The sequence below is a fragment of the Melanerpes formicivorus genome, unplaced genomic scaffold (genome assembly GCF_026170545.1).
Source record: "Melanerpes formicivorus ecotype bairdi unplaced genomic scaffold, bMelFor1.0.p_v2 SCAF_20, whole genome shotgun sequence".
Lineage (NCBI taxonomy): Eukaryota > Metazoa > Chordata > Aves > Piciformes > Picidae > Melanerpes > Melanerpes formicivorus.
In genome coordinates, this window is record NW_027142372.1 from 8,041,207 (window position 1) to 8,054,732 (window position 13,526).

A 13,526-nucleotide genomic window follows, 5' to 3' on the forward strand; every position below is an offset into this window, starting at 1 on the left:
AACCCGTTGCATTTCCAGAAAACTAGACATGAAAGTGTACCTGCTAGTGCATCAAGTTGGTGTTATCAGGCTTAATTGTATCGTAGATGATTGAGGCTTTTTAGCCTCAGAAGGATTAAATGCTTTTAAAAATCCAACTGTATGAAATGTGTTACAGAGCTTAATGTAATACTTTTTATTTGTTTTATTAGTGGTTCAAATCAAGTTGATTTCATGGAAAAAATGGAAGAATGCACAGTAACACTGAAACCTGATGCTGCTTACAACTTAATTCACACAGTTCTCTTTGGATGCCTGGCATTAAGCACAATGAGGTATATTTCTTTTTAATTCTACTAAAGGCTTTTTTTAGACAATTGAGCATATTTTGAGAAAAGTGCAAAATATAATGACCACAAACTGATAGGATCGTGAAACTACTTTCTCCCCCTGGTGTGTTTCTGCTTGTATACTGAGGCTTTTCCCAAAGTTCTTCCAAAAAGAAAATTTCGAAGTTTGGGAGCATAGATGTTCTCAAGAGCACCTAATAAAGTGCAAAGTCAGTCTTTTACTCAGTTATTTCAGAGTGCAGAAAACCCAAGAGCCCTGTGTTCAGAATTTCCCTAATATAACTGCTTCCAACATGGCTTAGCAATGTTCAGGAGATCAGCAAACATTTGTCTATATTCTTCCAGAATGAAGTACCTCTGGACATCCCACATGTGTGTATTTGCATCTTTTGGCCTGTGCAGCACAGAAGTCTGGAGACCTATCCTGAGGTGTATTCATCTCTACACTTCCCAGAGGGTTAGTGCTATACTCACAGCATTTCATGAAATTGGGGTCTGCTGCAGAGTCCAATGGAGAACCACAAGGATCATTAGGGAACTTGAGCATCTCCCCTTCGAGGAGACTGAGAGACCTGGGGCTGTTTAGTCTTGAGGAGACTGAGAGGGGATCTGATCAATGTCTATAAATATCTGAGGGGCAGGTGTCACGTGGAGGGGCCAAGCTTTTATCAGTGGTGCACAGTAGTAAGACCATGCATACAAACTTGAACATAGAAGATTTCACCTCAACAGGAGGAGAAACTTCTCTACAGTGAGGGTGGCAGATTACTGGAACAGGCTGCCCAGGGAGGCTATGGAGTCTCCTTCTCTGGAGATTTTCAAAACCTGCCTGGATGCATTCCTGTGCAGACTACACTAGGTGATCCTGCTTTTGGCATGGGGTTTGGACTTGATCTCTGGTGTTCCCTTCTAACATCTAACCTTCTGTAAATCTGTGAAATCAAGACTTAGAATTGTAAGACACTCTAGTCCTCTTAAAATGGATATATCTGAAGTACATTCTGTAAATTTAGTAAATAAAATGTATTTTCTAATGGTTTATACATTAAACAATTCCATTTGAATACACTAGATGGCATTATAGATGTGACTATGAAAAATAACCACAACTTTACTAAAATAGTCTTGGTCACCATATTAAGAATTCATCATCAGTGACCTTTACAATCTATGACACTGAATCATGTAGGGTTTTCTTCTGTGGAGAATATAGATTTATGTATAGATTTATAAATCTGTCATTTTCAACATGTCTATATTAAGGAGTTTACTTGAAAACTCAATCAGAATATGTCTTAATTCAAACTCTGCAAATCCCACCATATAAAAAAAATGTCAGATATCAATACATTAAAAATTAAGTCTGTCCAAATGAATGTATCAGAATAACTAATGGCTTTTTTTCTGCAATTTCTCTTAGATGCATGTGATTAAGTATTCTGTACCCATAGTTACGTTGCTATACATTTCATATAAGGTAAGACATTTTTCTTCTCGATGTTTTGGCATTTTTTTAGTTGCATTTTCCTTTTCTCATAGAGGGGTTTTGTTTTATAAATAATTACATGCAAGGTTTGTAGCTGAATTTTAAAATTTGGGATAGATGACCTGAAGTAGGAGTACCTTTATGCTTATGAAACTCTATGTAAAGGATCAGTCTGGTTCATTTGTTCCAAAGCAGCTTTTCCTGGATACAAATGTTTGTCTGATTGCATACAATAGGTTACCAGATGTTACTTAAATGCATAATTTTATGGGCATAATTTTATGGAAATGTAAGTTGCCTGGTTTGGTTTTGACTAAATTGCAGATAAGATACAGATAGTTAAATCGAGTAATTAGTCATTGTAGGCACAAAAATTATCTTAATGTTCTATTCTGCTGTTCCTCATCTCATGTGTTCTATAGTATAGAATTGTTAAACTCATCAGGTACTTATGTTATCTTTGTTCTGCCCCAGAAACAAATTAATATAGTCATTCAAATGTATATACATACTTAAAATAATAACTTGTATGAGATTATTAGTCTGTTAGTTTGTCACATCAGTGGGATTTAGAAGATTAATTTAATGGGTATAACATTGTCTTTTAATCTGCATTTACAAAGACCAAACAATCAGATGCTACTTTGATGAAGAAGTTATTTATGCAATACTTAGTGTGAGATGAGAACATTTCTGTTAACTACCTTCAGAGAAACTCAAGGCATTAGTGAAGCTTAACAAGTGGGAAAAGTGCTGATGGAGTTCACTCTGGAAGTCTGTTCACTCTTTTAAAACAGTGAAACAAAAAGTTAGAAAAGACTGAGTTGGTATCAAAGTTATACTAATGTATTCCACTTACATTTTCTTATTATTCTGCTAGAGGACTTCCTAGGAATTTTTTTCTCATTGGTATGCTGGTTAGGGAAATCATTTAGCATTTTCATCATCTCTGAAAAGGATAGAAATAATGGTATTTCTCTTGACATGGGTGATGCCAAGAGCATGACATTCTAATAGATCAACTGGGAATAATTTTCCTCCCACTCTTCATGAGCAGATGTGAAGTTCCTAAACCCTGTCAGATTCAATTCTGAAGTCAACATAAGTCACCGATTTTCATAGGCTTTAGATCAGTCATTAGTTATGCTCAGTCTGCCTGAAAAGCATCTTTTTTGTCTTTCTTCTTAATATAGGAAATAACTATTACTGACATGGAAAATTTTTCAAACCTTTCAGTAGGAATAAAGAAATACATCACCTCTCAGGATTTTTTTTTTTGTCTTAAGTCTGTTCTTGCAGCTCAGCAACCAGGGGAGTGAATATATCTGTGTGTCTGTCTTTTCTGCACATCTGTGAGAGTTAGTGATGCTCCAGGAAAGGATCCTGCTTGATGGGCAGATAAGTCTTCTCACCTGGTTTTCTGACAGTGATCAGAATAAAAATTCTTGCTGAGAGAGATCCAGAAAGTATCCATTGCTTCTGGGAGAATGTGTTTATATATTCTCTCTCTAAAACCTTCAGAAACAACCTGACAATGCCAGTAGATTTCAATAACAGTCTTGCTTATCTCTGTCCCTTCCAGATAAGAATTCATCTGTTCATGCACTGTGACTGCTCAGATTGCATGAGCAGTTTGCATACTTACTACAAAGTTAACTGGTCGTCATGGATAGTTTTCTTAATCTAGTAGTAGGGCAATTTTGTATTTCATTGCCTGCTATGGTTGCATTTGTCAGAACTATTCTTTATGGCTGTTTCTCAAAATAGGAGTTTTATGGGATTATTAACCTAATCCTGAATAAGCTAATGAAAGCCTCTTTTGAGGCATGTGGTTAATACAATCCAAAATACATCACTTGAACAGTACTTTATGAGATAACAGTTGTAGCTACAATGTTGGCTGTGTTTCAGACACAGTATGGTTTGAGACCTGTAAGATGTCTATAATTCTATTTACACAGGTTTTTTTCATTAGTGTAGCACAAGCATCTTTTAGATCAGGCACTGAAGTATTTCTGTGTACTTCAGTTATGCTGCAGGTAACATAACACATATATAATGCAGCACTAGACATTGCTTATGTTTCACTTCATGTGCTTTATGTAGATTTCAGCTGTATCTGTGTCCATTGCATTCAACTTCTCAGTAGAGTAATACCCATCAATTTGTGTCTATGTGTCTGTCATTCCTAACTAAATTGATGGCATTTAAAATCAGTTCCCTAGTTTCAGCAAGTCTATAGCTCCTGGTTTTGCCAAAAAATCTTAATTAGTAAACTATCTCTTCATATAATTTCTCAAACTGCATTGTTATCTTTGTCATGGCCAGGTCCCTTTGCTCCAAACATACACATTTATTGCAGCAAATAGTGCAGCTTATACCAGCGATCTGAGCAGTCTTCAGCTGTACTGAAGAGCTCCCTATATGCACTGTGTTCATCCTTTAAACCTACAGTTTGTAAGCTTGAGAGTCTGTAGAAAAAAATTACAAAAGAAAATGTCATGTGGGTTTTTTTTTTTACTCTGAGAAGACTTAATTTTCTTTCCTAGGCCAACAGTAGCTATTATGCTGGATGACATCACGATCGTAAGCAAGAGGGATAACAAATGTGAAAGAGAAAGCCAAAGTCTTTCTACAGTATAGAGAATTGGGATAATGTTTTCAGGCACAAAAGATTTCATTTTACTCATGAAAGTTTAAAATGATCTTAGATCCACCAAGGAGCTAGAGCTGGGGAGCAAAAAACTTGCATACCTAAATCTAATAATTGTGTTTATTTCTGTGGACATGACATCATGTACAGAGTTTGTTTCATTTATTTTTGTAGCTTTTAGGTCTTAGTGATATTTTTCAATGGATAATTACATACCTTAGGAGAAATACTCCCTATTATCAGTTCAGAGTATGCCACCTTTCTATTTTCTTGGGTTTCTTTTTTGTTTTGATGCAAGTCAGTAATAATATGTCATATTACCCTTTTATATGCAAGTGGTTTTATTAAGCCCTTTGGAAATTGCAAATGCTTTAGATTTTTCCAGTCCAGAACAAATTCCCTGTGTTGCTGATTTAAGCCACTTGACAACAGGCTTCTTTTTCTGAATATTTGGATCCTAGAGAGTCAAAAGTACACATCCCCTTGTAACGAGTATGTTACAAGTTGGAAACCTCTCTTACATGCCACTCCTTGTTACGAAGATTTGTTACATCCCTGATTGGGATCACTTCTTTTTATCCATTCTTTGTCACAGTACCCTTTAGTTTTTACTTACTTTTTCATTTTTATCCTGATTGGAACTCCTGAAGTTCCTCAGGTTTTTTTCACTAATTAGATGTAGCATTACCTGAAAATTTGGCGTTTTGGATTATCAGGCAGGTTTTCTTACACTTTTACCCTGTGACATTTCACTTAAGCAAGACAGCAATCCTTACCTAAGTAGTTTTGCAGAAGGTTTCACCATAACCCCTCTGAAGTAAAGACTGGTGCAAAGGAATCAGCCTTGGTGTTCTCTCTCTTAATTGCTCCCTTTTCCCCTTGAATATGCACTAACATAAACAACAAGAAATCCTTAAGTAACTCTTTGTTCTATTAGCTTTTTTTAGAGGAGGGTTAAGCTTTTCAGAATCAATTTCAATCCTTATTTCTCTCCTACAGGTTTGATTTTTGTATTCTTCAGAAAGTTTTGAAACAGTTTCACCCCAGTGCTCTATTGGATGTTGTCATTCAGTCACACTTTTCTTTTTATCTTCAGTGGATCTCTTTTAATTAAAACTTCTGAAATGCCATTAATGGCATCCACAGCATGTGGATAGAGATTTCCTACCATTTTATCTTTTTGTAAGTTGCCTTTCCAAACTGAATGTTAATTCCTGGGGCCTTTCCTTCTCCTGTAATCATAGGCATTATTTAATATCTTGGCTGTTACATATTGAACTGTCTAAGGATGCCTCTTTATCTTGCTCTTTTTCTCAACAGTTTAAACATTAACATGCATCCTATCCTCCACAGCAGTTATACCCTGGTAACTTTTGGGTTCCCATTAATTTTAAGATTTGCATGTTGACTGATCTTAACTAACAGAGTTCTGAAAACTTCACTCCAGCAAGATGTGCATCCAAGAAAAGCTGTTCTTTTCAGGATCACTAAGAGTGATAAATTCAGTTCCTTCTGGTCATCTGAAAGGTCCTGCAGATCTCAAACTCTGGAACTCTTTTCTTTCTGCAATGACAGCCACCTATCCACCTATAAGAAGGATGGATGTGCTTATGTCTTGCAACTTATCCATGAGCTGGGCAAGATCAGTTACCAGCTAAGAAGAAAGGTGTTTCAACATCCAGAACTTGACTTCAGTTTGTTTTATTTTGTTTCCATTATAGTTCTGGCCAGGAATAATGGATGAATTGTCAGAGCTGAGAGAATTCTATGACCCAGACACTGTGGAGCTGATGAACTGGATTAAGTAAGAGGATTTTTTTCTCCATTTAAGTTAAATGCTATTTGTGTAGATCTAATGTTCTTAGTTATAGTGTTCTCCTTACTTGTCAGAGCTCATCAGTGAACTCTGGTGACCCATGGAGATAGTCAAGGATGAATGGGCTATTGAGAGGTTAGCGTATTAAGGGCTGTCCCCCAGATTGCTTGGCTGTGGTTCAGTGTCCTGGTGCTGTGTTGCAAGTGCATCAGGGAACCTGTTGACTCCTATTTGACTCCATAAGTACATACAGCTTTCTCAGCTGAATGAGGTAAACTTGGAGATATCACACTTCTACCATTGTATTATAACAACTTCTTTACATTAATAGATCGTTGAAGTAAAATAATTTTACCTCCCCCCTCTCCCCCAACCTGGTCTCCTTTCTGGTTCCAGCTTTATAATTTAAAAAAGCTTGTTGTAGGATTGGAAAATCTGTAGTCTACAGTGTTTCTTGAACTTAAAAATAACTTGAATTGTTTGTACTTATAAAAATTAATTTGACCCTGTGTTCTAAACTGTAAGCAAAATATCTGTAATTGAACATGATCTTATCATAGCTAAGCATAGGTGCAAAGTCATGAGCTAATCATTCAAACCCCACATCATCATTTCTGCTCTCTCACAGAGTATAGGAAAGGGTTTTTTTAGGTGAAAACAGTTTAGAATACTGCATGTAGAAGGTCTTGAGAGAAGGGGACAGGATGTTCCTTGGAGGACTGTGAATTTAAGGGATATGTTCTTTATTAACGTACACTAACCACTAGAACTTTCAGGTTAAGTTCTGAACAGAGATATTCTTGGCACTTTTGTTTATTTTTACCTCTTACAAATATTTCTGTCCTCCAGAAAATGAAACTGGAAGAAACCATTCTGAAAGTAAACCTGAATGTATTACATTTAACATTAATCTATTTGAAATATTTCCTTGGAGCTCTGTGTTGTGTTTTCATGTGGAATGAACTTCAGTGAAAGCAGTTGCCCAGCCTGTTCTACCCATAGCAACATATTTACACTCAACAGTGTTGTATTTCTTTAATCCATAAACTGGAAGTAGTAATTTAGAGACAACATTTATTACAAGCCTTCACTGACTTATTTTGAAGGCAGGCCATGGGTTTTTTCCATTATTTAGAATCTTTGAAGCCATATTGACACATCCTTGTGACTAATGTTTACTAACCAGTTCCATTTAGCACTCCTGTTTTATTAAAAGATGGTAAATGTCTGATAGTTCAAATCTCCTGTGTACAATATATAGAGTTATAGATAGATTCATACATAAAATATGCATGTGAAGTTATTCCTAGCCATGAACTGGATTTGACTGGATCCAATGAGAATAATTTTTCATATGTTCCTAGTGCTGAGAATGCTAAAGTGGTGCTTGTCCTCTTTTCATTTTAAGTCATGACAGACAATTACAGGGGGAAATTTTCTACTTAGAATTTATTGTGTATAGAAATACTATTCCTGTAAAGAAGATTTAATTATCTGTGTTTGAAATACAAGTCAACAAAATTTATGGTAAGTTTCTCAAAGTGGGACAGATTTTCTTTAGCTTTGGTGTCTAAGAAAAAATAATTTACTCTACCAACACTTGACAGTTCTGTTGTAGTTAATGATCTGTCAAGGCTGGTGTCAGGAACTAATCATTCATTATTAAAACTCAGTATGAGAAACTAATGTGTCGTGTGTAGCGGTGAATTAGGAATAACTCATCTGTCTTGCAGTCTCTCCCCTACAAGAAAACCCTTCAGTCTGATTAGACCTAAGTGCACAATAACTTGCCCAAATACACAGTCTGAATGATAGCCAGCTATTAGTCTGTCCACTGTTGAGTATTGCAGATGTATTTTTCACTCTTCCCCATACTAAAACTACCATAGTGTTCTCAGGAAGATATACTGCTTTATGTCCTTACAGTGAAGTACTGCATAGTATTGGACTGCATCTGTTGCAGAGCAGAGTTTTTTGCATAATGATCTTGCATATCCCAGTCTCTTGCTTTTTAACTACAAACAATGTCATCTTCTTAGCTTTTTTTTTTTAAAAGAAAAAAAAGTCAAGAAGTCCTGCCAGTAACCCAGGGATAGTTCACAGCTGTGTTCCCAGATGGGAGGTACATTAAAAATCTTAGTTTTGGTCTTTCTCCCGAAGACAACAGGAACAACATGCTCATTTGTGAGATGGGGAAGAATATCAGTAGAATGAGCAAATCAATAGCGTGAACTTCCCTACTCTGTTTACTTCTGGTAAGTGTTTAAGAAGCAATGTCTTCTGCCTTTAAAGGGGAAACCTTTCTAGATGTGTGGAATATATCATAAGCAGTTACCCAAAAAAAAATAATCACAGAAACTTAGAAATCTCAGACAACAGTGGAACAGTTATCTCAGACTGAGATTTGGCAGAACCTAGTTGGACATCAGCAGCATTTGAATCAGGCAAATTTTTATATTAGTGGAAACCCCACAAATTTCCAGAGAGCTCCTAAGGTTACCAAAATGAAATACCCACATTTCAATGCTAGTTCTCTCATTTAGTAATTTATATGAATGGCTATATTTTAATTTCAAGACAGCTCTAAATTTTAACTTTTAACCTCTCATTCTTACTTGCATGCTTGCCTTTCAAGGGTAATCACACTGAAATCAACACATATTCCAGACTTTAAAGGCAATGTTACACTTTTACTTTTTTTCTTTTTAGTTATTGTTCTTAAATTCTTGGGCTTATCTTTTGTCACTGACTGATTCATCAGAAGAATTCAGGCATGAACTTGATAGTGCCTGAGAATTAGGCTTATGCCAACTGTGTAGGCGCACTCCTTTCTGTGTACAAAATGTGCATGCATAAAATTGAGGCTGGGACTAGAAAAAGAAAATGCATCTTGTTGCTCGCTCTTTCTGGCTCTCATTTTCCATTTTTGCAATTTTCAGTCTTTCCAAACCAGAGGGAAAAAAAAGAACCATGACACTTTGACCGAATGTGCTTTACTGCCCATCATTTGCAGCTAAACCTGTAGCATTTTCATATGGCATTCTGCAAATAAAAATACTTGAAGGGGGGGAAAAAAAGAACTGTTAACATGGCACGTTTGAGAACCCCTTTTCAGAATCTCCTTTTCTCAACCCCCCCTTGCTTTGTAGGTTTGTACCACACCAGGTACCAGTAAAGGAATAATGTGAGATTTGTTAGGTGTTACAGTTTTGAAAGTGAACTACAATGTTCAACTCTGGAGGACTTTAGGTAGAAATACCAATTTTATTTCTAATGATGTAACCTATAATTGCAATGTTGGCCATTTCTGTAAAACACCCTTAAAAACAACTCACAGTAAGTGTTTAGCAGCTTAAGAGAAAGAATTGTTACCACTTTTAGAGCCTGTGAAAGTAGTTCCTGTAAAACCCTTCTATTTTTAATGAACTATTCTTTAGTGTTTATGTAATTCTCTAACTTCTTAAATGTAGGTAAAGAAAAGCTTCATGCAATGTATTATAGTGCTTAGTTTACCCATTAGTTCAGCTGTAATTAACTTGTTGAAGGCATAGAGCTTCAAAAATAAATGAGATTATTTGTTCAAAATGCCATCAGGTCTTCTTGGAATGAAATTTAAATTACATAATGTAAATCAGTTTGACCTGTAAGTCCTTATCATTATGTAGTGACATTTTGTACAGAACAAATTGTTTGCAGGTTGGGCAGAGTGGTATGGAGCTTAGCAGAAAGCTAGAAAAACAAATTATCCTTTCATTTTATACATCATTTGCTCAGACATTTGTAAAAATTGCTTCGTTTTTCTATAATAGAGAAGTGTCATTCAGTGGGTTGAAGCACATCAGCTACTTTGGCTACAGAACACAGCAGTTAGTGTCTGACTCAGAAGCGTTAGAGAGAGACACCTGCATGACATGTAAAAATCAGTCTGGACCTGAAGACTCAAATGGTCACTGTCCAGTCTCCTGCCAGTGGCTTCTTCAGAAGATAAATGGTCAGAAACAGCAGCTGAAGTTCTCTTGCTCAGTGTCACCTCCCAGTTTCTAAGTGTCTGTCTGCAGCAGTGAAATCCAGTGCCAGGTTTGTGTGCTTGACCCAGTGAAGCATGAGGAGAAGGTGCCTCCAGTAGCTCTGGTAGAATTTGTTGGTCTGGGAATTGTCTGAGCTGGCCCCAGTAAAACATAGACGGTGATAGATCTGAAAGCTTATAGTTTTCTAGCACTTCAAACATGTAAATCCGAGTCTTGGGGAAACATCTGCCATTACCTGGATTACCAGATTTTCAGCTCCATCCAGGCCCAGATTGCTTTTAAGGTACAGGAGGAGGAAGAAATGCTGGTAAATACCTGATTAATAAGGAACGGGCTCACCAGTATTTCACCCCTTGTGGAAAGGGCAGGAATTGAACCCTTCACCTTCTACATTTCTGATGAGGATTTTTACCAGTAAGTTATGGAAAAAGGGCACTGTCACCATTTCTTCTAACTTTGTTACATAAGAAAAGAGGCTGCAGGCTGTTCCTTGGTATCTTTTCTTTTCTTTGTGGGTTTGCCTTTGGTACTTGTTGTGGAGGTTTATTTAAGGAAAGCTTGAGTCTGAAAATTACCATCATATTGAGCTCTTCAGGAATCAGAGGTGCAGGATTGCTGTGGCAAGGCCAAGTCAGGAGATAAGCACTGCAGAGCATTATAGAATTTGAACTCATCTTGAGCAAAAAGAAGAGACTTTTCACACTAGAAGTTTCCTAGCCTGAGCATAAACACAGAAATATGTTGAAAATGCTTTGAGAATCATCCTTTTCATTTAGGTATCTTAATTTCTACCAAGTCCCTCTGTGAATCTAAGTACATGTTCTTTTCAGCTTAGTCCTAAAAATTGTGCTTTCCTGTGGGGTATCAGTAAAGTTAAACTAGCCTGTTAAAAATACTATCTCTGTCCTGCCTATATGAGATTAAGGTACCAGTGCAAGGATTTTTAGGAAGAGTTTGTGGTTATTAATTCATCTGCTAAGGATAGTCTCTTGGAAGGCGATAGTAAAATTTAATACTTGTCTCAGCATTTTCAAGCTGATTGTGGAGCTTAACAAAGACTGAATATATAGCTGCAGTTTCAAAAGCTCCCTAAAGTGCACCCCTAAGTTACTTCACTACTATAGATGGCATATGTACATGTATGTGAATATTAGGCAACTATTCACATCGTTTATCATTTAACTTTACCTGATTTCATGCATGCTTCTCTCTGTTAGTTTACTCTATTTTTAATTAGCCTAATCATAGCACTATTTATTGCCTGGCATTTTCACTTCACCTTTTCCCACACCCTTCTGTTGTGTATTTACATACATTTTACATTGTAAATTTCTTGAGGGGAAGGTGAGCAAAAAATACCTTTTTTTCTCTCAAAGGTATTTAAACAATCCTGAGATACCAAAAGCTGTTATTTAGGTAACAATTCTAGATGCTGGCTTTGAATTTCAGTACCAGTAACTGACAGCATTTCTGTCTGGCATGTCCTGCACCTACGCCGCCCCACTTTTTGCAAATGGAGTGACTTTGTTTCATAATTACTTCTCCTGTTCTGACAACACTGGGAGAAGAATGTCATGCATAACAGAGTTTTCATGCCAAGTGAATGGAGAATGGACAGGAACAAGAAGTTTTAGCATACAGACTAAATAATCCATTTTCAGTAGAATACCTTACATATCAGACACAAATCTAAGTCACGCTGAGTTCCTTGAAATATTAAAAGATAACCCAATGGATGTAGGAATTTACAAATATTCAGGATTTATATGAACCCAAGCATTGGATGAAATAATGGAAGTAGTTTGAAATTTTAAGGATCGTGCTACCCCTAAATTTCCTGAGAGTGCATAGTACATTTGTTTTCTTTGCAGTTACAGTATTATCAGATTTGTCTGCTTCATATTTGAAGAAAACACAGTTGCTTGAACAGTTTGCTCACTGAACAGAGGAGAGGCAGAAAAATATTTTTATAGTCTTTTTTTCCCTTCTGACCTGTAACAAGCAATGCAAAAATGCCTCTACAGAGACTTCCTCAGACTTATCAACATTTCTCTAGGTCAAACACTCCAAACACAGCAGTGTTTGCTGGGAGCATGCAGCTATTAGCAGGAGTCAAACTCTGCACTGGACGGACCTTAACTAATCATCCCCATTATGAGGATAAGAATCTAAGAGAGAGAACAAAACAGGTAAGAGTATTCTGATTAAACTAATTGTTATACATAACAATGGCTCCATTCCAGGAAACACATGCAGTTACTAATAGCACACTGCAAATGCCATCAGGTGCTTTACTAACTGAACTAACTCACTTTAAGATAGAGTTCCATAATTTGACTTCTGTGAGACTTGTAGTACTTCGGGCATGTGGTAACTCATTTCTGACAGCTGGTATATGAATGGATAACTCAAGCTAGTTCTGAGTGAACTGGTTTGGGTGCTGTTGGTATTGATAGAACTTCTGCCCAGTTTGGCTGTTAAACTTCATATGGAGCATCTCTTCATTTGCTTGTTAGGCCTTTCAGGTCCCAGAGTAGCACATAACATTTTATATAGATACCACTCCAAGAAGCTCCACACAAAGCTGGGGAGAGGGAGATTGTTTTACACTACCTATTTTGATAATTTAGATGTTCTCTGGTTCAAGATAAAGGAATCATGAGAAAGTAAACAAAGAAATAGTGTTAGTCTGTTTGACAGCTCAGTTTTCTTCTTCTATAGATTTATCAGATCTATGCCAAGCGATCTCCTGATGATGTTTACAGAATACTTCGATCCTTTGGCACAGATTATGTGATCCTAGAAGACAGCATTTGCTATGAAAGAAGGCACAGTAGAGGCTGTCGGCTGCGTGACTTACTAGATGTAGCTAACGGCCATGTAAGTATTACAGACAGGATTCTTACTGGAATCATGATTTAAAGTAGCCTGGGCTCTGTCAACTTTGATACAAGTGTGAGAAGTAAAAATGTAATGAATCTCACAATCACCTGGTTGAACATTGCTTGCTTTTAATGGTATTTGAGGATTTGGAGAAAAAAAAAATAGGAATTCAGCCTGGCCAAAATAAGCAATCACTTCCTGGTGAGCTTCAGGTCAGCAGTACACCAGGAATGCTCTCTCTCAGTATAAAATCATCTCATGCCTTCAATTCCTGCAGGACCAGTGGACTGTTGTAGCACTCCGTTTTGTCAGGGGAGTTCTCAAGTGTTTC

General features: G+C 36.7%; 1 protein-coding gene across 2 annotated transcripts in view; it reads left to right on the plus strand.

The window, feature by feature from the left end:
* The window catches only part of DPY19L3 (dpy-19 like C-mannosyltransferase 3), a 34,299-nt gene that overhangs the window by 17,098 nt on the left and 3,675 nt on the right, over nucleotides 1-13,526 (plus strand). The window contains exons 13-18 of one of the 2 annotated variants that reach the window (XR_010988839.1): nucleotides 192-314; nucleotides 675-786; nucleotides 1,750-1,806; nucleotides 6,190-6,272; nucleotides 8,445-8,539; nucleotides 12,369-12,448. Coding sequence is in view for 1 of the 2 variants with exons in the window: in XM_068150641.1 (XP_068006742.1) it covers nucleotides 192-314; nucleotides 675-786; nucleotides 1,750-1,806; nucleotides 6,190-6,272; nucleotides 12,369-12,501; nucleotides 13,034-13,192 (667 nt within the window). In the remaining variant the exon portion in view is untranslated. Of the gene's footprint in view, nucleotides 1-191; nucleotides 315-674; nucleotides 787-1,749; nucleotides 1,807-6,189; nucleotides 6,273-8,444; nucleotides 8,540-12,368; nucleotides 12,502-13,033; nucleotides 13,193-13,526 lie in introns of those variants that run through there. The other variant, XM_068150641.1, reaches the window with a different exon arrangement.